We start from the raw sequence: 25681 nt of genomic DNA, 5'->3' as shown, positions 1-25681 counted from the left end.
AGGGGCCTAGAGCACATGGCAAGGGGAAACACCTCAGCTTTCACAAGAGGGTAAAGATTCCTCTGCCTAGCCCAGCGACTGGAACAGAGCAGATACTGGGGCAACATTTATGAAATGAATGAAAGAAGGAAAAGCAAGCTTCAAAAGCAGATGAGAAAAGTCACAGAGTGGTATCTTTCCCAGACCTTCCTCTAAGTGACATCCGGTTATAAAAAGGGAAAGTAAGGTCCTGTACTGAGTCCTCAGACAGGCCAGCCAGGAATTTCTGGAGGAACTTTAGACTCTCTTTTTGACCCTAACAAAATAGGCTGCAAGCTTTGGTAAATAGAGCAGAAACAGAGACATTTGCTAATATGGAACCAAAATTAAAACCTGCTCAGGGAACTACAGAAAAATATACTTGCCTGATCTCACCTGGAGAGTGAAACAAATGGGTACTAGAGAAAATCTAGTCAAATGACATCATGAAGGCTGATGAAGCTCCAGTGGCAGTAGGCCAGCAATATTGCTAGAAGAACAGATGGAAGATGGGACACATTTGTAGCCAAAAAGAGACTACTCATAGGTAACACAGCGTGCATTGCCAGGAATAAAGATGGTGAGACGTGGAAATAACCTCTATAAGTCCTGTGTTGTGTGCATTTCTTAAACTTACTTTTTAATTGTTGTCTGTATTTTGAAAGTCTTTGGCTAAAATCTGTGGATTCCTAGCAGTGTTGAGCCTTTGCTTTCAGGAGTGTGTTCAGAGGGGCGTGTCTGTGTCTGTATGCGTTCGCAAGCATGCAGGGCTAGATTCAGATGGGGTAAAAGATTTGATTAAAACATCAAATGAGTTACTCTATGAATATTGTACGGTTGATGTTTACTTTCTAAGGAAAAGATGTAGGCTTACATTTCTCTTGTGTGTAAATATTTTGTTTAGCACCTAGTACGGTGCTAACAACAATGTGATAAATGCTTGCCAAGTATAGTATAAATAAATAAATTGATCTGATGCCTTGAAGTTTGGTATTCCTTATTTTCTTGCCATTTGTTTAGGCACAAAGTAAAGGCGACTCCAGCAGACAATGCATTTCTTACGCCACCATGGTTCCTTCTCCAGCAGAGATTGATCCCTTCAGCTCTGTTCTCCTAAACCCTTAACCCTTTCAAACCTTCCTATCAGCACCTTAGATGAAAAGAGGGATGCAGAATAAAGGAACAGACCCACGCTCCGTGGGGTACCACGTTCAGAACAATCGCAAGTAAAGGAAGGTCTGGTACCTAGTAGTTGGACGTAGGATGGTTAAGAGCACCGGTCAGGTGTCCCGGGAGTGGGATGAGGCCTCGGTTTCCTAATCAATAAAACTGGAATATTATTAAGATTATTGTCAAGTTCAGGAGGGCTAAACTCTGAGAAATGCTGAGCACAGCCCTAGCGTACGATAAACTCGTGACACCTAGCAACATTGACCATGATCCCCATGCCCGTGATGAGGATGGTGACGAGGAGGAGGAGGATGGGGACGATGCTGGCAATGGGTGGCTAGCAGCCTGCTAGGCAAACTCTTAAAAGGAATCGTGCCAAGATCTGCTTCTAGTTTATGTTTCTGGATCTAAGACTTCCTTCAAATACCCTCTTTGTTTTTGGAAAATGTAAGCCAACCTTTTAAATTAAATACCCTGAAGACCAATAACTTTGTATTTTTAATATGAGGGATTTACAAAATTGTATGCCATAGCCAGAGAAACGGTTTTGTGAGTGAGCTATTTATTCCGGGGTTCTCTCCATGATACTAAGAGTCACTTTGAGGATGGTGTGTTATCTTTGCCACCTTGGCGCACATGCCTGCCACTCATAGCAAATGACTAGCTTGTGCCCGTTTTATAACTTTCGTTCGGGGCTCAACGACTTCTCTCATACTTAGCAAATTTGGCAAAGCGATGAGCTTTCACTATATGCTACAGTGCAAAGTCATGTCTTTGGTCTGAAAGCACACCTTTTACAGGTAGCTGTAATACAGCTAGCAGCTTCAGTGCATGGGTCTCTAATGGCTCTTCCCCGTGAGGCTGTGACTTTGACCAGAGGAGGAAATCATGCCATGGACCATGTAGACTGGGGGCTCCATACCTTGTGGGAATTAAGAATTCAGTCTTTAACAACTGAAGCAAAGGGGAGACACACTACACTTCTCATTCAGTGCTACATTTTGCATTTATCAGGAAAGGTAGAACTCTCTCTTTTCTTGAGGTGAAATCTCCCCAAAACTGTTAAGTTTGAGGTTTTTTTGTTGTCTGGGAGAGTCCAACACCAGAGGGCGATGTGAACACAACATTTTAACTACTTTTTAAATGGAGTTTATTTTTGGTGTGTCAACAAAATAAGCATATTTTGTGTTCCCAACCATTAATTTTTCTTTGTAAGTTTTTTTTCCTAGTAACTGAAATTTTATTCACACCTCTCATTTTTGAATTTTTCAACAACTGAGAGATTAAGAGATCAGTCATTCATTTAACTGGAATTTATTGAGTACCTACTATATGCAAGATAGCATATTAAAGGTTTAGAGAGGGTTAGTGCAGGAATGGGTAAAGGCTCATTAAATCAATATTTATCGGTCAACTGGCAAATATACAAGGCACTCTGAAAGGGACGATTAAAATGAAATAGACAGTTCCTGTCCTCAAGGAGCTTACAGTCCATTGAAGAAGGGTTATTCTATGCTTCTCTTCTGTCATTAAAGACTGTTTCACCTACCCTGAATCTTTCCTACCATCTTTTAAGGCTTAGCTCAGAAAACCTGTCTCCTTCCTCCTGTCTTCCAGGTAGAATTGGTTCCGTCCTTTCTAAGGCTCTTACCTGCTTTGTAAAGACCTATGGCATCTACGAAGAGCATTACATGGGGGTAGTGGGAGTAGCTGGAGCAAAAATCCCGCAAGTAGGAGTGCTTACCAGACGTTCAGGTTAAGTGGAGGTTGGTATACCTAGGTTTTTTGAAGCAGAATTATGAGAAATATGCCAGGAAAGAGGATTATGTCAGATTGTGAACAGACCTGAATTTTGGGTTACCAGAATCGTGATTTTGTTCCATAGCAATGGAAAACATGGGACGGAGTGCTTGAGAACAGCATAGGAGTTGAATGACAAAGAAGCAGAGAAGTAGAGAGGAGACCAGTTAAACCACTCATTAGGGGATTCGGGCACTTGGAATTTAACTTTGAGAATATAGAGATGATTTCATGATAGAACCAGTAGGTCTTAGAAAGACTTACATATTTATTTTCATCACTTATCTGCAAAAGTGTGGTTATTTCTTCGATGACTGAAGGGTTGTAAAACCTACTCTTCCTCGTAACAGTGATAATTCAAAGCTCAGTAGGCAGGGGCCCTGCTATACTTGCATTCATTCATTCATTTAGTAAACAGCTATTGAACATCTTCTGTCTGGCCCTTAGCTGTGTTCCAAGCATTCACAGATGAGCAAGGCAGGGTTCCTTGCCTTCAGGGAGTTTACAGTTTAACGGGAGAAATAAAATTAGGTACAAACGGAAATGAGAATACAAAGGGATGACAGGATAAGCTATGCCTCCAGGGAGAAGAGCTTTCTGAGTTTCCGGGTGACAAAATGATGGGGGGGGCGGTGTGCGGGCATGTTGGGACAGGGCTGTGGAAATCCACGTGTGTAGTGACACAGGGTCGTGAACAAGTATAAAGAAGTAATTATAAATTACACTGGTCCCAGAGGCAGCTTTTAGTTCTCTAGGAACGGCTCGCTCTCTACACAGTGTTCTGTTTTTCTCTCCAGTGCGATTTTTTTACATTGGACAGTCTTCCCATATTGGGGACAAGATTGTGAAAGAAGAGAAAAGACACAGGGTAAGGGGTGTGATAAGTCAGTGCCAGTTACGGTGGAGAATCAGCTTCTCATATGATTAAAAAAATTTCTACTGAAAATTAACACTTTAAAATCTGTCCAGTGGAAAGTTAATTTAGAAGGTGGAAAAATTTAGGAGTGTCAATATATATAAGATCTCACGTTGATAAATGTGAGATGGTAAATTTCAAAGCCATTCCAATAAATGTCAAGTGTAATACAGAACACCTTTGCCTGCAAATCATCTCTGGGGCAAGGAAGATAGTTACCAATAAACATTTGAACCCTTTAAGTTCTTGATAATTTTTTAGTTACTCTCTTGGTTTTATAGGAAGGTATGTGGAAAGCATTATTTTTCCACAGCATCTAAGACAGGGTTACTGTTTCCTCCTTCTTCTTTTTTTATCATGTTAAGTACATTCCTTTGCAGGCCTTAGAAATCTCTCTAAATCCAAAATTGAACAAAAAAGGCCTCCCCTTGTGCTTTTTTTTGTCAGGCTGATGAAGCTGTATAGAAATGTAAATGTATATAAGGAGCGGTATGTGGGAAGCTAGGGTTGCTCTCTTCTCTTAACCCTCGCTCCCTTGTAAGAAAAGTCTCCCATTTTGCTGCGCGTACGTCTCTGGTGTAAGGCGTTTAATTAGCTACAAGTTACAACAAAGACTTTTGAAAGGAAAATATATCTGTGGTGCAGACCTTTATTTTCGTTCGGCGCACAGCTACGTTTTAACTCCCTTATCGAGAGCTGCGTGAACTGCCCAGACTAAATTGGGAACATCCCCGTGCTGTTTGACAAATAGATTTTTTGTAAACTGATTTAGCCTTTTCATTGTTTGCATTTCATTATATAGCAGACTTCGTGTCACAAAATCGGTATTCATTCAAAATAGAGAATTTAGAGATAGGACTGTAGCCTGATAAAAAATATTGCACAGGTCAGGCCTATTAAGCATAAAATAATAGCAAGTCAGTGATCCAGGGGGTTGTTCTTCGGCAGGGAAGGGCCAACATTCCCGAGGTCAGGAGTCAGACTCAGGACCAAAGACGTGGCTGTGGCCACATTTACAAGACACTCTGCAGCGAAAGTAGGGAAGAATGAAGGCATCTGTCTGATAGACTATAGAAAAGGGACAGGTTTGCCATTTGCATTAAACCTCCTTCTCCGGAGGGGCCAGAGGTGGGAATTTTAGGTTTCGCTGTGTCTTGGTCTGTTCACTTGCTCATGAGTTGGGGTTTCCATCGATATAGAAGAGCCATAGTAGGGAAATCGACTTTGAAAAGAGGTGGAACAGGGAGATTGCTTTTTCATTTTTCTTCTAAATGCTTTTGTTTGGGCCACTGGGTCTCAAACTTGAGCATGCATTAAAATCACCTGGAAATTGTGATAAAACACAGATTGCTGGGCCCCACCCTCACGGTTTCCCCCGGTGGGGCCTGAGAATTTACATGAACAGTTTCCAGGTAATACTGATGCTCTCCTTTGAGAACCGGCGCTGTAGACTCTTGGTGTCAGACCCTGGAGAATCAGATATTAGCATTTCAAAGCACCTACCAGGAAATCCACTGGGCAAGGGTCCTTGGCAGCTCTGTCGCTTAACCTCAAGTAGCAAGTCCGGAAGATCATGGAAGACAGTTTATGTATAGGAATCTTCCTCGCTAACTGTTATTAAAAAAAATAAAGCTATAATCGCATGACATCTTATTCTTGCCTCTTTAGGAATTCCTTTCTATTTCCACAGCCAGGCAGCTTTTTAGTTCAGTTTAATGAGTCTTTGGAGATCACCTTTTGTGCACTTGTCCTAAGAGCTGGGATTATTTATAAAGATGAACAGGACGCAGTTTTATTCTCGAGAAGCTTATAGTCCTGGGAGAATCAGACAACTAGGAGGAAAACGTCAATAGCATTTGGTTAGTGGCGATGAGAGAAGATGCTGGGGTCTCTGTTCTACAAGAAGCATCCTTGACCCCCCAGGGTGAACTAAGTATTAAGGATAAGTAGGATTTTGCTAAGCAGAAGGAACAGGGAAAAGCAGAGAAAAGTGAAATGTGAGCATGCGTGTTCAGGAGTCTGCCAGCAGTTTGAAAGTTCTAGAATTTTATTTATAAATGAGCTGATTTCCCCCCTCTCTTAGATCTGGCATCTGGTATATCCATTTAGCACTCCCCCCCTCAACACACCCTCTTATTTCCATTTGTTATTATCTGTTGGAGTCATAATCCACATTCGTTGTAAAACCTTGCAAGTAATGCGTAAGAATATAGGGAAGAAAATGAAAAGCAACTAAATTTTATTGTTCATGATACCGTATTAATATTCTGTTTAACCATTTCACATCTGTTTTTATTCTGAAGCACAGTGCTAGAATATACTTTTAAATAATACTCAGCATCTCAGTGATAAACATTGTATGGGTCCCTTTTTTTCTCCTAGATGCTTGAATGTAATGGACTTAATTTTCATTACATTTTATAAACATCACATGAAAGCTGAGGCCCAGGATGCTTTTCAGGTTGACTTAAGCCACTTGAGGTAATGCTCACCTTCACCTTCTTTTCTCTTTTTGTCAACTTGGGCTGCAGTTTGGAATCACCAGTGGACCTTTTCCCCAAAACACCACTGTGTGGATGCCACCCTCAGATTCCGACTCAGCGATGGGTGAGACCGAGGCTTCTGTAGTTTGAAGAAGTCTCCCTATTGAATGCACTTGGAGAGATTTAAAAGCTCCTGATGCTAGAGATTATAAATTAATAGGCTGAGGTGCAGCCTGGTGATCACGCTTTTTCAAAGGTTGAAACCACGGCTGCATAGACCATTTCATTTAATCCTCTTAACAACACGTGGTTAGAATCATCACCGTGTTAAAAAAGAGGGGGTCAACCCACCAGCCCACCAGCCCACCAGCCCACCAGCTAAAGCATGGCCGAAGCCAGACTCGAAGGAAGGAAGGAACCCGGTGTCTATAGCTTGTCCCGTCACCGTATCTGTCTCTCAGGATTTTTAGGTTTTTCCTTCAGATCTTGAATGAGGAAGAGCTGAGTGAAACAAGTGAGCATACACGAAGAAAAACCAACACACGAATTTAGAGTTTTCTGAATGCTCAGGAGCCACATTCCTATCTTTAAATTAGCCAGAGGAGTCCGAGGCAGTTTATTTATGTATTTATTGTGGCTTTTGTTGTTGTAGGACTTGATTCATCAGACTCAGTGCATTGACACACGAAGTTTAAAAAGCCTGGTTGGCAGTAGGTGAATAACAAAGTGAATTCTGAGCAATTCGTTATGATGGAAGCTCTGTGTGTTCCTGAGGCTGCTGCTGAAGAATTTTAGGGGAAAAAAAAATAGTGATTCTCTAGCCCTGTGGTTCTCACACTTTGGCAAGTATCAGAATCTCTTCCAGGGGTTATTAAAAGAGATTGCTGGTTCCAACCTGCAACCTCCAGCCTGTGGGGCCTGAGAATTTGCATTGCTGACCAGCTTTCAGTTGATGCACATTCTGCGAATCTGGGACCCACACTTCTGCTCCTGCACGAGTCCGGTCCCATTCTTCATTGAAGGCCCGTGAGATGAAATGCGAAGGCCAAGGTTACAGATGACTGAGAAGAATCATTGTTTCTTATGCGTTATTTCTACCACATCTCACTTCTCTGGGCAAGACTGGGGAACTTCAGAGATTTTTTTTTACTCTTTAACCTGTAAAGCAACCGGATATTAATTTGAGGGGATCAATATTTGTATTAAAATATTGTTTAACTCTTTAGAAGCATCAGATCTGGGTGAATGATATAGTCTAGAAAGGTTACTCATTAATACACTAGAAACTACCACTTTGGAATTTTCCTTCTTATTCTCTTTCTCAAGAAGAGATGGATATAATGACCCAGAAAATCAAGCTCTTAAGTAAATCATTCAGTCACCTGAGACCAGGCAGGGCTACATAAGGATGTAGATTTATTTATGAACATGATTTTAAATATGATTCAAAACTAGGAAACAATTGTTCTAGACGTTGTCTTCTGTGGTGAGGGTGGGGACAGGGCAGGGTTTTGTCATGACTGTGCAACCCCTTTTTAAGAATAAAACAGATACTGGGGCACCTGGGTGGCTCAGTCGGTTAAGCATCCGACTCTTGATTTCAGCTCAGGTCATGATCTTGGGGTCATGAGATCGAGCCTGCAGGGACTCTGCTTGAGATTCTCTCTCTCCCTCTCCTTCTGCTCCTCTCCCTGCTCACATACTCTCTCTCAAATAAATAAATAAAATCTTAAAAAAAAAAAGAATAAAATACTGAGAAACACAGTCAACATTTTCTCCTATCTACAGGGCAAGAGAGGGACAGGAATTAAAAAATAACAACACTTCTTTTCTCAGAAGTCTAAATACAGTTTCATTTAGTGAATAATTAATTCTGAAAGACTAAATATATTAGACCCATTAAAATATTGACAGGATTTCTTCAGAGAAATGCAGAAACTCAATTACAAAAAATAAAAATAAAAAATCAAACAGCATGAATGTGATGATTTTGGCCAAAATCATCAATTTCTTGGGCAAATATTTATTGAGCCTAAATGTCCAGATTACAGTACTAGGCACTGCACAGATGAATAAAAGCCATCAAGAAGTTTACTAAATGGAGGGGCGCCTGGGTAGCGCAGTCCTGAAGCGTCTGCCTTCGGCTCAGGGCGTGATCCCGGCTTTCCGGGATCGAGCCCCACATCGGGCTCCTCCGCTGGGAGCCTGCTTCTTCCTCTCCCACTCTTCTTGCTGTGTTCCCTCTCTCGCTGGCTGTCTCTCTGTCAAATAAATAAATAAAATCTTACAAAAAAAAAAGTAGTTTAGTAAATGGAGAACACAGAGAGTACAAACCAACCTACCTTGATATAAACCAGTTAGAGAACGTCGATAGTGCAAAGCATTATGGGACACAGAGGAGCAAGCCACCGATTCAGCCAGGGGACCCCTGGAAAGAGGAGACATCTCCCCTGGCCTCCAAGGATCGGAAGGGTGTTCTGTGTACTCTGTAAATTGTGTTGCTAAGCATTGTAGCTAAGTGACAGCCAGGATTACAAAGAAAGGAATACTTTCTTTGCAATGCCACATGGTTTATTTATAAATATGTTAACTTTCTCACACAGTAAGAGCATATGAATTAAATCTGGTAGAAATAAACGAAATGTTTACATTTACATACTAGACATCTCAAAGTATTGATTGGGATTGAATAATTGAATAGGCCTAACTGCTCAATCGATGGAAATGAAGCCAATGGTGGGGCCAAACTGGGAGGCTCTGACCGCAGAAAGAACCCATTAAAACTCATACTGTCTCATTTAATCATCTTTGCTAATAGAGGAAACAAAATGTGGCCGTGCTTCCTTCAAGATCTTCCCAGCTGTAATATAGCCAGGCCCAAGACACCTGGCAGTATGCAGTGCACGCCCCTTCTGCAGACTTCTGGAAAGATTGGAGAGATGAAATAGAATAATCCTGATGAGAACACTGATGTTTATAGAGCTGTTACGTTTTATGAGTGATTATAGTTCTTTTTTATTAATGATGAAATCTTGAAAATTTTCCAAATAGGTTGATTTTAAATTTTAATTTAAAAAAATGCCATTGCTTCTGTTTTGCTCCTTCTTAGTCATCTTTGTTCCTTGGCTTAGATATTCTAGAATTAGACTATAGTTATATTACTCTGAAACTTGGGGAAGAGAAACTAATGAATGGAGAGCTGTACCAACCTTTCTGTGAAATCAGTGATGGAGAAGGGAGATGGAGACCTCAGGTTCCCTTTCCGTATTTTACATTCTCACTACTAAGGTATGCGTTTATCCTGGGAAACTTACAGATCACACATCCAAAAAGTGTGTGTGTCTTCAGCAAGAAAGGAAGGGTTAAGGTGTACAACTGGTAGGAGTAGCTTTATTTCACTTTCCTAAAACAAAACTATTTTGGGGAGCAAAATTGTGTACTGGTGAGTGCTTTTCTGTACTCCCTTGTGTCTTTTTAAGAGGATGTCACAAAACTTAAAGGAAACCACCTAAGATTAGGAGGGCAAGACAAGTGGAATTTAAAAAACAAGAAATTCAGGTTCTGATTTTGCAACCTAACAACGGAAATGTCTTTGGGCAAGCAAATAAACTCTTGGACCTCAGTTTTGTCATCAATACAATGGGGATAATAATAATATAGTTTCTAACTGCCCCACAGTATTGTTGTGAGGAACAAAAGATGCATGTGTGAAACTGCATTGTTTTTTTTTTTTTTTTTAAAGATTTTATTTATTTATTTGACAGAGATAGAGACAGCCAGCGAGAGAGGGAACACAAGCAGGGGGAGTGGGAGAGGAAGAAGCAGGCTCATAGCAGAGGAGCCTGATGTGGGGCTCGATCCCAGAACACTGAGATCACGCCCTGAGCCGAAGGCAGACGCTTAACCGCTGTGCCACCCAGGCGCCCCGTGAAACTGCATTGTTAATGTCAAATTAGAGCCAAGGAAAAAAAAGTGTATTCTAGTTATTAATTATAGTTAAAAAATTTCCTAAACCACTAAACTTCCCTAGCTGGTTATATTTTAAAAATATAAAGTTTAAAAAATCTTCTTCCTTTGCTAAATTTTACTTCTTTGTTTAGAGTTTCAATTTATCCAAGGGTGAATTAATCTGTTTCTTTTCTCACTGATGAAAATTGGCTTTGATTTATTTAATGTTCTAATTCAAGTGGTAACTGAACTATTAAAAAAAAACGGGGTCTTTAATTATGTTATTTGCTTTTCTGTAACACAAAATTTGATTGGATAAAGCTCCTGACACAAATAGCTGTGTGTTTAGTGACAAACCACAGGTGAGATAAGACCCCTGGGTTTCAGAGTGATTCTTGTCCTCATGTCCCCTCCCCCAACACCGTAACTGTTATTTTATTTATTATTTTTTTTCCATTCCTGTTATTTTAATCTATCAGGCAAAGGGGGAAGGAATTCTTTGTCTCACTCTCTTTTGCATCCAGAGTCTGGTTTTCTAGAAAAGTTTTTGTCTCTCCTTGATGTGAAATGTTCTCATCAGTGTCTTGGTCTTGGAATGAAACCACCAAACAGAATATGCAGGACTCGGTGAAAGAATTACAGGCATTAAAGAGAGGAAGAGAGTGGCCTGAAGGCAAGCCCTTTGTCTTTTTCTGCTGATTAATTAATTCCCTTCTTCCTCTCCCATAAGAAGAGAAATCCACCTCCTTTCTGAAAGTGTTCAGTATTCAGCACCGTTCCAGCATAATGCCGCGAAGAAATGGAGCTCTGTGGCCATTCTTCATGGGAGCCTTGTCAACATTTAACCAAGGGAATCCCGGAATCCTTAATATAGAAATTTTTGTGTTGTATATAAGAGCCGTTTTTGAATGCTTTTATAAAAAAGTATTGGTTTGCAGGACATATCTGGGGTATGGTGATTTTTAAAAGCTGTCAGGTTAAATGAGAAAATGTTTTTGTGTTACCCTGGTGAGGGGCATAGATTTAAGTATTGATGTGGCATCATTGTTTTAATAATAAGTATTGTTTTTCATTATCTCATACTTAGTCAATATGAATATTTGGAAAACAGAAAAATAGAGGAGGAAGAAAGCCATCTCTCAGAAGACTAAATGGTCCAGGAGGGCTGGAGCAACTTAAAACGGTGGACCTCGTCTTCTCATTTGCCTTCTCTTTTTCTATCAGCTTCCTCCTCTCTACTGACTTCTTTTTTATATACATATCATCTTTTAAAATTTCCTATATTGCTCTAATAATTTAACCTAATTATAACCTTTAAATATGGCAGCAAGACACTGAGTATTAAAATAGGTCATTACTTCATTCACTCATTGAAGACATCTTCATTGTGTTTCTGTAACATCCATGGGAATATGGACTGAGTGCCCTTGCAGTCAGTATCCGGGGATACCCTCAGAGCTGGTGCGACTTCACAGATTACGGTGAGGGAGGGGTTAAGGTGGGGAAAGGAGTGGCCACTTAATGGAAACCAGGTCCCTAAAAGAAATGATAGTCAAAATGTGTTTATGAAAGGACACCTAATTCCCTGGAGAGAAGAAAGAGAGAATTTCTCTCTACCAATTCATCCCTACTTCTTTTTAAATAGGTGAGTCTCCTTATCTTTCTAAGCTTTTGGAGAAAGTAAAGGACAGTTTGGTATACAGTTTGAGTATTTATCTCTTGGGATCTGATGTCCCTTAGCTCTTACTTGGGACCTTTGTCCTTGGAGGGCTCATCTCTCTGCTGGAGGTCCGTGCACTGGTATATCGTCAACAACTGTGAGATTAACAATAGGAGCTTGTTACTAAGTAAGCACTGGAAAGAGGAGACATGTAATCTTTTCTAATATGAGCTTTTCTACTACCTGAGTGTGAAACTTGGGTTAAGACTCTTAACCACTCTGAGCCTCATTTTCCTCACCTGTAAGGTAACCAAGTCAGACTCATAATCCCCGTGGTCTTTCCCTCTCTGTAATTCCCTGTAGCCAGACTTTGTGTTCTGCTGTAGATTAGTGGCCATTCAGTGTAACAAGAGCAAAGCCTTGTAAAGAAATTGAGTTCTTGGGATATCTGATCGAAGGAGCTCCTGGGTGAATGAGCTTGTGCTCGGGATAATAATAAAATCAACAGCATTATTGAGGGAACTGCTAGGCTAGAGGGATGTGGAAGAATGTCTTAAAGGAAGAGAAAAGGAGTAGGAGCAGTTTTTCTCTCCCCTTCTTTCTGGTAAACAATGTCCAGTTGAACGCTCTGGAGAGTCAGCAGAATCATTGAGCGTTCCAGATCTGTCTTCTTCACACTCATGCACGAAACACAATGGTTAGCTTTAAGGAGGACATCTTCTTTCATCCCCTCTCATTATATTGAGTCCATATATGCGTGGCAGCGTTCTAGCAAGCAGTTTGTATCCTCTTAGGGCCAAGGTTACCGCTCTGTTCACTGGGGGGGATACTTGCTCTTCATTTCCTTTTCTGTATTAAGCACCTTGAACTCCTACTCAAAGATGAAGGCCAAATGAGCGGATAATGCCATTTCTTTAGATTTTTTCTTTCATTTAGTGAGATTTAAAAATAGCATGGCTAACATTTATGGGAGGCTCACTATGTGGATGATGACAGTAAAGTTTATTATCTAAACCGAGGCACTTTGGAGAGTGTAAGGGGTAGTACTGTAAATTATGGAGCTAGGACAGCTGGCGCAAGTCAGAATGCCTTGGCCCACCCGGTCAGGCGGTACCCCCTCCCCCACCCCCAGCTGGGACCAGACACGGGTGCTAAAATACTTTACACTCAGTTAATCCCCGTAACAGTTTTACAAGATTGTTCTTACTGTTATTCCCATTTAATAGCAAAGGAAACTGAGAGTTAGATCCGTGGCATGACCCTAGGCCAAAGCCTCGTGCCTCACAATTGGAATGCAAGCCCAAGGCCTGACTCCAGAGCAGGCTGTGAGGCCTTCCCAGTGGCTGAGGCCTTCCACCATCTCCTGACTTTGGCCAGGCATGACAGACGCACACCCCTAATTAATTTGTCCTGCTTGGGGGAAGCAGATTTTTATCAAATGTGTTCATTTATAAAAAGGAACCTTAGAAGAGTGTGTCAGACAGTTCTAACATCAAAAAAAGAAAAGAAAAGAAAAAAGTAACAGCCTCTAAGATTGTTTATATGGACACCAGATGCTATATAGCTCACTTTCCTTTTTTTTTTAGTGGTCCTTTGAAAATTTGGACGAAAGGGTTAAAGGAAACAATAGGAAAAGAGAACTTTCAAATAGTGTTGAAGAGTCCTCTAAGTCAGGAAAAAAAATACTTCGTGTTTTTTTGATGTTTCACAGCCATATGCATTTTTAACTTTGAATAGATGTCGAATGGGGTGGTTAAGGTAGATAATTGATCATTTTACTAGTATCAAAGCAAGTATTGCTTATTCTAAAATCTGTCGTATTTGACCACTCCCCCCTCCCCATCTCCACTACTCCCCCCACCCCTGTCCTCTCAGAGTTAAGCTACCCTTTATTTTGGACAACAGTATCACACACATGATTGACTCAACAATTTATGGCTTTTAAAAATAGGGATTTTGTCCTCTCTTAGGTTTATTGTTTATCATAATCATCTTTCAAGTGAAAAGGCTAATTTACTCTTTCTATAGGAATATTTTAAGCTTGATTATCATAATATTACAGCTGCCTGAAAAGGTCTAAAACGGGACATTGACCTTGAATGTTTTCTGCATTTAGCTCATGGTGCTTAACATTCAGGAAAGAATATAACTGCAATTCATTTATTAATGTATAATCTCAAAATGTTAACTATTGCTCTGTAAATACATGCCATACAGATTATAGAAAGCTCATAGGATACTAGAAAATGCATCTGGTATTTCACCAGGGTACGTATGTTGGAAATACAGCGTAACTAAAGTCACTTTTCCCACTGGAGCTACTGTAGTTTATAATTTAATCTTTTCTGATATTTTACTATGTATCGTATTAGCTTGATGAAATGAAAGTGAAATAATCCTGAATTAATCAAACAGAAAATGAATTGCCTCTATTAGTTTCTCTGTCTTTGATTCTTCTCCTCTCCCCACCCCCGCGTCCCCCCACTTGCACAAACACTGGGAAAAGAGTTTGGTGTGTTACAGAGGTGAGGTAATTGCTCCCCAGAGAATGGGCTTTTTACATGGAATTGGTAATTTGGGAATGGGATGGATTTATAGGACAAGAGGTTTGTCAAAAGGCAAGGTTTTTATTAGTGCGTCTGTGGAAGGGATCACTTTCAGTCGAAATGATTGCTTCTTGCCAATCGAGACAATAATTTAAATATCAAAGCCTGTGCCCTAGAAATGAAAGGCAACAGAAGATGAGGTATGATGAATTGATGGAGGTTTGGTGGTGATAGAGAGAAAAGTAGTCATACTGACTCCAAAAGTAGTCTTCACGTTCCCAGTGGGAAAGGTGTATTCTTAAGCAGGTTTATAGCATAAAAGAAATCCCAATGCACAGATGAGGAAAAGAGGGATAGGTAAATGAGGTGATCTGCTCAAGGCCACCCAAGTCACGAGAGGATGCAGAAGGGATCCTGGTTTCTAAGCCTCCTGCGTGCCCATCAGGGTTCTTTTCACAGGGATGTTCATTTGTGGCTTTTTTTAAGCATTTAAGATAGTAGTTCGTAATAGTCTTGACTTGCTTTTTGCAGTATGGTACATTATACTATACACAGTCTATCAAAGACAGCAGGCAAGATGGTTCAAAGAGTTAAACGGCTTTTTTAAGGGTTTATGGTCTTGAGGAAAAATCCACAAAGGTAGATTATAAGATGATTTGAAAATCTAAATTTGTTATGCCTTGTTTAGTTTTAAATATTTAACAAATGACAGATGTGCAATATAATATAAAAAATTGCTTCCAAAATAGTGTGACAACTAGAAGCATTTTAATACAGATTAGTCCTGTTAATTTTCACAAAAGGAAGATGGGAACTGAAAGTAGCTATTAATATGCAATAATGGCAAGATGAAACATTTCGCATCATCTTTTAGCAACAGAAGAATTCATTGTTAGAATGTCTTAGGAAAGGATTCTGAGTAAAATACAGTAAAATTTCTGGTATGGAAAACAGGAAGCTACATTTTGTTTGCACCTGAGTTTTGCTTGTTGCCATTCTGTTCTTTCAAATGGAAATGAAGTATATTTTCTGCTGGTGTCTGTGCATGAGTTGGGGTCTGAGGATGAACTTGTCTGGATATTTGTGCCTGCATTGTTTAAGGAAAAAGAGATTGAGACTATGCATGGACCCAAGGCCTGGTGCATAATAGATGGATATTAACTAATTGATTAATATTCCCTGTGAAATAGTCCTAAGAGGTTCTTTTATTTAGTTCCATTTTTCCTGCTTTGGGTAGACTCCTTGTGGTAAGATTGTGAAGTGTATTGACTGATTAGCAATATGTGTTTATTCTAGGCTGTTTATCTATTTGTTTGTTTCATTTTTTCCCCATATCCTTTGTCACTGAGATTCTAAAAGATTTATGCTCAGTATCGCTCATGATGTGTGTATATCCTGTGATTATCCACTGTTTCCTCCTTCAAGGTGAGAAAACTGTGGCTAGGGAAGATTCTGGAGATGACTAAGCTGCGTGTCTATAAAATATTCTGGAAGCTGTCTTGCAAGTTTAGTGCAGTAGATATTATTTTAAATTTTAAATTGGTTAAACTGGATTTAAGACAGTAGGTGTAATCTTAGGTCCTTGACTTATAAAGGTGACACTTTGATCCCAAAGGGAAGCATACAGATCCATGTATGTCTGTACACTAGCATACTTCTGGTCATTCAGAAAGCAGCTAGCTCAGTGGACACTGTTCCTTGCATTGAAGAAATATGGTTAGTGAAAGATCGGTGGGGATGATACGCTGTGTTTGTACATGTGTCTCTGTGAGCGCAGAAGAGACTTACACGTGGAAGAGTCTAAATATGTTTAAAATATATACCAATGAAATCCAGTGGTTCATAATGGGGCAAATAAGTACCCAAAAGGAAATAAGAAGATTGTGGGAAGTAAACGATGACTCCTATGAAATGCGGTGACTTAAGGTCCATCGGTAAATAACTGACTGCAAATCTTGTCTTTAAAAAGCCATTTCAAAGGAGTAATAAACAGGTTCTGTCACAGCATGATAATGCAAAGAAACTGAATACAGTGCAGGATTCTGCACAGGTGCAAAATCTGAATGTATTGAGTGCTTTAAGCTGGGTTGAGTACGTGAAATAATCTTTCTTTTTTAAAAAAGAGTCTTTAGAAAAAATAAAAAAGAAACTCTGTTTTTGGAATATTGTTTAAAAATGTGTACAACTGGATCTATTAATTACCCTGAGAATTTTAGTTTGTTCAAAAATGAAAATAGTAATCTTTGAACCAAAGATATTTTTCTTTCTTTCTAATGCAGTATTAGCTTCCATTTTAGAAAAATCATGTTTCTATTTCAAATGCCTTTTTATTTATTTTTTAATTATAAAATGATTACATGTCTCATTTTAGATTGAATAGACAAATCTTTTTTTTTTCAGTGTCTGCAGAATGCTTGGATTTTCTTCTACATCTCAAAGCTCTTTTAATTCACTGCTCACAACCAAATTTACATCTTAATTGCAGAGTTCACATTTAACAATATAGACAGCATAATGCTACTGGTAATTAAGCTTTTACTACCTGCTTTTATACAGTATTCTCAGGCACAGTTTTTGCTATGTGAGTTCTCATCTAAAAACTTGTATGAATTTAGGCCACAAATAAAAGGAATCAGGCCCATATCTTAGATATGGCCAAATACATGGCAGGAAAATTGCTTTCTTCTGTGGGGGGACCAAATCATGTCTGTCATTTTTACATTCTGAATTTTAATGTGGCTGTTCTATTTTAGTGTTTTGTTTTTTTAAAGACCTAGAAAATTTGAAAGGGTTGAGAGAGAGAGCTGAGTTCTGATTTAGTGAATTTAACACACTCTGAATATCTGAACTAATTTATTTTGATCTCAAAGATTATACTATTTATATCGTGGAACACTTAAGATGCAAAAGGTTGGTAGGAGTAGAGCTGAATTATATCAAAATTGTGGGTCTTCCACTCTCCATAAGGGAGCAGTTTGCCAAAAATAGCTGGATATATTTGCTGGTATAAAATAACTTGTAGTTCAAAATAGAACCTAAGAAAACTCTTTGTTACATGAAAACTAAGAACACATTCTGCATTATTGAGGGAAAAATAAGCTTCTCTTCTTATACCCTTAAAAAAAACCCCACTTTTGATTGAGAATTCTTAGTTTCCTAAATTATTATCTGCTTGAAACTAATCCTTATAATGGCCAGACTGTGTGATGATTTACAAAATGTTTCTAGGTTGATTTTTTAAAGCATTCAGGGTGTGTTATGTAGAGAAACAAATATGTACACTGCATTTCATTTGGAAACTGATGTTTTGGGTAAAATCATATAGATTTGTATGTGCCTCCCAGTTTGGAAGCTTGTATTGAAATAAGTATATGATTAAGAACACTTTTAGTGCACTGTGTAGTAATGCTCTCCATGCGGGGGGGAGGAAACACAGTCTTTATTTTGTCAAAATGCACTGAGATGGATTTAATGTCCTATTTCCCCTACAGCCCGCACACCCCCACCCCTGTAACTGGAGAAGCCAATTTGTCCTGCAGTTGTTTACCTTTGCTTTGAAAAGCTATGCATTGTATATCTATATGTAGAGAGACAGCAGGTAAAGAAATGTTTACACATATAATTTGCATAGGCATTCTCTCAGCTTGTATTGACGCACTATTTCCTCTTCTGTAGTTGTGCAAAACTGCATTCCACCTCAGGGATGACGATCCCAAGGGCTCACATGCCCGAACAATTTAGAAGAATGTCTTTGATTTTTCAAATGCCCAGTATGTATCAGGAAACCAGGAAAAGACGCGATTACGAATAAATGGGGGGGGAAGTACAGCACTAAATAAGAAGCAGCCCCCGGGGGTTTAAAACACAGACAACGGCAGGACAAACTTAATTCTCTACCTTCCGCGGAATCCTTTCCCAAATTAACTCAGAGTATGCGTGAGTTCTTCTTTTCAAGGCAAAATAGGTCTTAGGTTAGACACCAAAGACAAATCCCTCCAGTGCCTAGAGAGTTAAGTTAGTTATGTTTCTTTTGTAGCTTCCCAGAAAAAGCAAGCAAGACAGACAGACAGAAAAGAAAAAGCACGGTCTTTCCTGGGAGCGTTTCGATCGCTGTCGTCCCCGCTCCCTTTTTCTCTCCCAGTCGCGGTTCTCAGTCCCCTCGGCTCTCTGCACCCTTCCTACCTGCCTGGCTCCGCTCGCTCCGTGCAGCCTCCCGTCGCCTCCCTCCTGATTGGGCAGAGGCCCCCCAATCGGCTGCGAGGCTGGGCCGGTGGGACTGCATATGTAAAGCCCTACTTCATATTAATAAGCTCCAATCGGGGCTTTAAGTCCTTGATTAGGAGAGTGTGAGAGCTTTGGTCCCAACTGGCTGTGCCTATAGGCTTGTCACTAGGAGAACATTTGTGTTAATTGCACTGTGCTCTGTCAAGGAAACTTTGATTTATAGCGGGGGTGCACAAATAATGGTTGCCGGTCGCACATGGATTCGGTAGAACTTTGCCTTCCTGAATCTTTTTCCCTGCACTACGAGGAAGAGTAGGTACCTTTTTCTTTCCTTTTTAAAACTCGCCGTGGGGGTGCGTGTGTGGGGGTGGACTTAGAATGTATCTTTGCACACGGATTCAGGTAATGCCCTGGGTATGTTGTGTGCACGAGTGCTTGTTTGTGTCTGTCTTGTGCCTTTTGTGTTGAGGGTGATCTCCTAATTCAGTAAGTCGCGAATTGTTCTCTGACTACAATGTTACCTTTGAGGCAAAGCTCAGTGACTGTCAGTAAAACAGCTGTGTGACAGTCACTTCTTATTCAGGTGCTAAGAATAGGCACTTGGCACAAATGCTTAGTGAACTGTTAAAATGCATCTTTTACTAGGACCCATTTTCCCAAGGAAAGATGTTTTAAAATACAATATTCAAAATGATTTATACTATTGAGTGCCTCTTATGTGTTTGCAGTTTGACAGATATTTTCAGCTCCCTGTCATTTCTTACCGCGCAGAGTTAGAGGCAAAATTGCACATTTACTAATTCTCCTTCAGAGAACAATTTAAAAACTAGCCCTGTGCAATTCAGGGCTAGAATAATGTTATTTGCATGGTTAGCGTTAAGTCAGCACTTAACAGACAAATCAGTCCATTAAGTAACATGAGATTTTCACACATTATAAATATTTAAGGGGAGAAAAAACTGAAGAAGAAACAGTAGTGACTTTTAAAATTTCCCCTTGAATAGACCACGTTGAGGCTGTGGATTTGTGTCATGTATCATGTCCAGAAAATATAGAAAAGTACTTTTGTTCTTATATGCAGTTTCATCCAGATTTATGAATATCTTTATGCACATGGATGTGTGTGTGTGTGTGTATATATATATATATGTCTTCAGAACACTAAAGGTGGGGGAGAAGTGGTTGGGGTAGGACAAGTAAATTAGGCATTCTTGTGTCAATGAGTAGGTCATAAACTTAATTTCAACCCACTGTTAAGATAAAATATTAGAATACCACGGGAGCTGTCACTGGATCATCTTTCTGTTGAGTCAGTTATATTGCTTTGCTTTCACATTACAGTAATACTAACTTATAATTCTGAAAAGAGTGCTCTTGGCAAACATCTCTCTATAGATTGTGAAGAAAATCTAAAACTCTTGAAGCTGAGGTAGTGCATTATAGGTAGATGTCCACTAGCTGTCCTTAGCGACTGCATATTGCCTTGCTGTGTAATTAAGTAAGAGATGAAAAGTGACTTGCAGTCTCAGTGGCTGCTCGTGTGTGTAGGAGTGTGAGTGTGTGTAGATATGTCTGTGCACGCTGGCACGTGCACACACACACACTCACTCACAGTCACATACACACCCGCACAAGGGATATTCTCCAAGAGATGGACGTAGGAGGAACTGAGAGCTTGGAAGGTTGTGTCCAGTTTGAAACACTCAGAACAAGAAACAACCTTAAATTGTGTGAAAATACAAATGAAAAATAAACAAAGGTAGGACTGCCCACTCAGGTGTAGCTTGAAGGTTAGTGCACCTGGGGCTGTAGAATTGGAGGGTCTAAATGTCTTCACGTCGGGAAGTCGGCGTTATCCAAGCTCACCCAGATCCTGAACTTTCTCCTGTAAATAAATAAACAAAACGAACTTTAAAAATCCCCCAGAGGCTTCTTTTTAAAGTAGTTTTCTTGAATTTAACTTCTTATAGCTAATTTGAACAATTAGTTTAGATAAGCCTCTTAAAGCAGATGCATTTAAATGAAATCAGGGCACATGTCCTTTTGGCTTTGGCGCAAGATTCAAACTAGCTTTCTTTTTGGCTCAATTAAAAGTCATCTTTAAAAAATACAGATTTATTGTCTGGATGCAGTTCTGATGGTTACGTGGTTCACTGGACAGACAGAAAGATCTAATGCTAAGCAACGCATCTGCCTCTCTGTCTCAATTAATAAACCACAGAATTTATACATGCTATTAATATTCATAGTAATTGTACTGGGTTAAACCCTATCACGTGTGTGTATACATAGAAATGAAACCAGAGTTATGCAGTTTCAGAGGAAAATATTAGGCAATTTCTGTTTCGGAGGCTGTTAAAAAGATTCGTGCAATTTATTGACCACCATTAGGAGACCCCAAAATGTTAACCTATAACTATGTGTTTTTTTATTTTAGGAAATGTGCCAGCACATTAAAGAACATAATACTTGAAAGCTTGTTTCACATTTAATAGCAGTAATAACCGATAGCATAAATAGGTGAAAATAATATATCTGCTCATTTTGACATATGTGTCCGTCTAATCATTCTAAATGAGTGTGCTCATCACACGACTCCCTTTCAACCTCTGATTAAAATGTAACATTGACTACAGGATTATAGAGCGGACTTAATTTTACTGACTGTTTTAACAGTTGTCACAGCTGTTGGAAGAAGGAAAGGCAATTGAAACACTCCAAAACAGGCAAGGCGAGGAGGGAACAGTTTAGTAAATTCAGCCTGATCATTGAAATCCAAACATTGCAGATGAAACAGATTTGTGTTTTAAAATTCCTCTTTGGAGCTAGGCAAGTTTTATTTTGTATGGTCCACTCTTCCTGTGTCAGGGTTTTGATTTTTTTTTCTTTTCTCGGCCTTGTCTCTCCTTACTAAAAGCTAATGTAAATTGAAACACAACTATCCAAAAGTAATACTATAATGTCAAAAATACATGAGATGAAAGTAGGCAGGAAGGAAAAATTTGTACAGTAACAACAATAACAACAAGCCTAAATCTGAGTGGATACAATTTTTTTTTAAAGATAGGAGCTTGCCTAAATCACTTTAGATGTGATATTATTTGAAAACTATGAACAGACACTTTAAGTTTATTTTTCTAAGAAAGAACACTTAAACTCCAGACTTGGAGCTCATATTACTTTTCGTCCTGTTTCTTCTCTGTATATCTGTTGAAAACACCTGCAGCCTTAAAGGTAGGTGGTGTAGGTGAGGTTTTCAGATGATTTCTTTGTAAATTGCTGCAAGTGACAACTAGCTGCACTCAGGGGTGAGTGTTCTTGAGCTGTAGAATCTTGTAACCTTGCCCATCACAGCACTAAAGTGAACAGATTAATTCTATTTTTCTGAAAATTTAATAGCCACTGCACATATCCCAAACTATAGATAGTCAAAATAGCCAGATAGTGTATATTATGTAACATGTGATTTTCTCCTTGGAGTAAGCAAAAATAAGTGTTCCTGAGTTAATGGAATAAATGTGGAATGGGAGTGGTGAATAAATGATGGGCACCCCATGTTTCACCAGCCCTTTGTGTCAGTGTATTTATGTATTACCTTATATACATTTGGTGGTTAAGTTTAGAAATCCTCCTTTTGCAGAAGGGGCTGGAAAACAGCTTTCCCTTTCCTGGGCAGAGGGAAGGGTGATGGTGTTGGCTGGTTCTTATAGTGATGGTTTCTCATCTTAATGTGTTTATGGCACTGCTGCTTTATTTACTGAGCCTTGTGTGTTGCAGCGGTAATTAACCCATGTTATTAGCAAAGCCCTTGTGGATATCCATTAATTCTCTTGCATGGATGATCATTTTTCCAGTGTTTTCCCCCCAATAAGGTATCATTGTTCTTTTTTTTTAATTCTAAATTGACGGCCTTTGATATATTTCTTTGATTTAATCTGACCTGTAATATATATTGACCACCTTATAAAAAAGGATATTGTAATTCAGCTTTTAAAAATGCTAATAGAAGCTGGAGAAAGGATTTTTTCCCCCTTTGGTTTTCTTTTCAAAGTAAAAAAGAAAAGAAATTAAGCTTGAAAAAGGAAATAATATAGGAAATCAGGTTTAACTCCAGGTTTTCCAGGTTTTAGAATTTACGATAACTTGGGTCTTTGAGGTCTTTTAATCAGATTTTTACTTAGTTAATAACACTTGAGGCATTTTTATAAAATATTGAGCCAGCAGAAAAATACTTGTGCTTCCTGTGCTGAGAAAAGATAAGGACCATCTCATTAGCTGGGCCATACTTTTGCAATTAATTTTAGATACATGGTGCTATTCATCAAAGAGGGCAGGTAACTTCTCTATGAGTCTATTTAACAATACTTTCACAATACCTTACTCCTGCAAGAACTACAGACAAAGAAGAGACCTTTCTTTTGGAAGGTAGGCATAATGCCCAGTCTAAAGTCCGTATCACTTGTGAAAAATTCCTCAACATTTGTTTTAGCCTAGTGACTAAAAAAAAATATTTCTTTGTTTTACTTTTAAAGCGCTGTGCAGCACTGAAGGTTTTGCTTATATGATTTCATAAAACAAATTCAGATCTGTGCTGATGGTTGATACTTTGTCAGACAAGTGGCAATTATTAGCAATGGTTTCTGTGAAACCAATTAATATCAAATAAACTTTTTAGAACCGCCTATTAAGCATTTAGAAATAAGAGAAGAACATCGAGGTATTTCTATAGAACTTTAAAGTCATTGCAGTAGATAAGCTTGGCTTGGAATTTTGCTTCATAGCAAATTCATGCAAGAGAGAAACAATACAACGTTGATCTGTTCTAAGTGCATATGAGCTCCGGCCCTAGCCAGCTCTCTGGAGAAAATCTTTGATTACACTCGCCCAGTTTGTTCAGTTTTTATCTCTTTTACATCCCCTGGCCTTGTATTAAATTGTCATTGTCCTAAAGCACAGGAGATAGAAATGAATGGCCGTTCTCTACATTCTCTGACAGTGAAATATTTAGGTTCTCTTTCTCCAATCATACTTATGTGTATATTTGATAGTGTAGGGATGACACCAGCCATGTCTGCCGCTTCTCATTCTCCTCACTGCATTTTGTATGTTTTGCTGTTGATTATTTTCATCGCCATGTGTATATGGATATACATGGTCTGTACTCTTATAAATACATCAATACCGTATGGTACTTTAAAATCCGAAGCAGTCGGTAGAATACACACACGTGTGTGTTTGCCTGTATGGTATGCACGTGAAATATGTACCTATATGGGGAGAAGTGCATGTGTAGCATACTATAGGTAGGCTGCTAAGAGTGTTCATTACATATATATAGTAAAGTGAATCTCAAGTATTTTTCTGATCGATTCGTTGCCAGTTCAATTTGCCAGGCATGATTTTAACCTGGAATTAGTGTTTCGGGTATTTGCCAGGTCTGATTTTAAACTAAATTGATTTAATTATATAGAAAGACAGGTAACAGGTAACCTAATAAGTTAATTTGTTTCTGATTTTATGAATTTTTAACTATGATCATTCGTAAATTCAAAAGCTGGTAATCATAAATAATTTGTAAAATAGGAAATAAGCTACTAATATTAAATGCATAATTTAATGGTTTGGGCCTATGTCCAAGAAATAGTTTTGAATCAGCTCTTGGCTGCATTCTTTTTTTTTTTTTTTTAATATAAGAGCCTGACAAATATATCTGAATGTAAACATGATAGCTCTCAGATAAATGCATAAATAGGAATTTTATTTATCTGCATTACATAAATATGTCATTTCCTCTTTTTTTTTTTTTTTACTGAAAGCAAATCTAGAAAACTAGTAAGTGTTCTATTTCTCTAAAGTGCATCACAGATTTCAGAGTTTTTGAATTTTACTCTAAGGGATGAATTTAGAGATCTTCGGTTTTGCTTAGTAAATCTGAGTGAGTGTTGAGAAAGAACACTTAGTCAACTGCTCTTTCTGTTGTAATTCTTGTTCTTATTTATATTCTTGCTTAAATTCCTAGATTCATTTCCTATCTTTACTTGTATGTATAGCACTTAAACAAATTTAATGTTTCTCTCTCTTTTTTTTTTTAATCCTACTGTTTCTTTTTGCCAAACCATCAGATCAAAGTTAGCTTCTTTATTATCTGAGGGTGAGAAGTGACAGCCTTTGCCTTTTGAAGGATTTGCCTGGCATCACATTCTTGTTTCAAGTTCATTTTAGACTTCTACTTTATAAGATCTAGGAAACCTCAGCTACTAAAAATATTTTCCATTCAGAGTTTTAGCAAACACATCTTTCCTCTCTACTTTTTCTTTACAGAAGTGCCAGGTGTTTCTTTTTCTCTGATTTGGACAATATTTCTCAGTATTTTCCAAATGTATTTTCTAATCAATTATATAAAACCATCAATTTGAGAGGATTTAGGTTTTGTGGTGTGGTGTGTGTGTATATGTGTGCGTGTATGTGTGTGTGTGTTTGTATGTACCTGTGTACACGTATGCATGCCTCAGTCCCCTTTTTAATGAAAACATTTAAAAAATGTTTGGAGGAAACTTGCTTTTTATGTTTTGATTTCTTCAGATGCCATGTCATCTTAATTGATGGCAACACACATATATTTGGAAGATAAGTCACTAAGGCAAAGCATTAAAAGAAAAGGTGCAGTTTTAAGGAGATGGACTTCTCACTGGTCAATTAAAGGGCGCTTCAATATACTGGCATAGATCTAGCTGTGCATATGAATACAGATATGCAACATTCAGCCCTGGCCATCAGAAATGCAGCCTCTGGCTGTGGCTTTGGCATTTAAAATCTCTTTCATACTTAAAGTGTTAACCTCATGAAGAGCCTACCTAGGATTAGATTACGTTGTAAAAAAAAAAAAAAAAAAAGAACTTAAAAGTAAATGTATATT

The 25681-nt window shown here is 38.7% G+C and overlaps 1 protein-coding gene across 4 annotated transcripts in view; it reads left to right on the top strand.

The window, feature by feature from the left end:
• The window catches only part of ESRRG (estrogen related receptor gamma), a 605699-nt gene that overhangs the window by 363815 nt on the left and 216203 nt on the right, over nucleotides 1-25681 (top strand). Inside the window, exon 1 of one of the 4 annotated variants that reach the window (XM_026517328.4) lies at nucleotides 18852-19077. The exons of the other annotated variants lie outside the window; for them this stretch is intronic. Coding sequence (XP_026373113.1) covers nucleotides 19022-19077 — 56 coding nt within the window. The 5' untranslated portion in view covers nucleotides 18852-19021. Of the gene's footprint in view, nucleotides 1-18851; nucleotides 19078-25681 lie in introns of those variants that run through there. 4 annotated transcript variants of the gene reach the window in all.

Source organism: Ursus arctos, unplaced genomic scaffold (assembly GCF_023065955.2).
Source record: "Ursus arctos isolate Adak ecotype North America unplaced genomic scaffold, UrsArc2.0 scaffold_2, whole genome shotgun sequence".
Lineage (NCBI taxonomy): Eukaryota > Metazoa > Chordata > Mammalia > Carnivora > Ursidae > Ursus > Ursus arctos.
The sequence above is the reverse complement of the archived record's forward strand: the minus strand, read 5'-3'. Positions and strand labels throughout refer to the sequence as shown.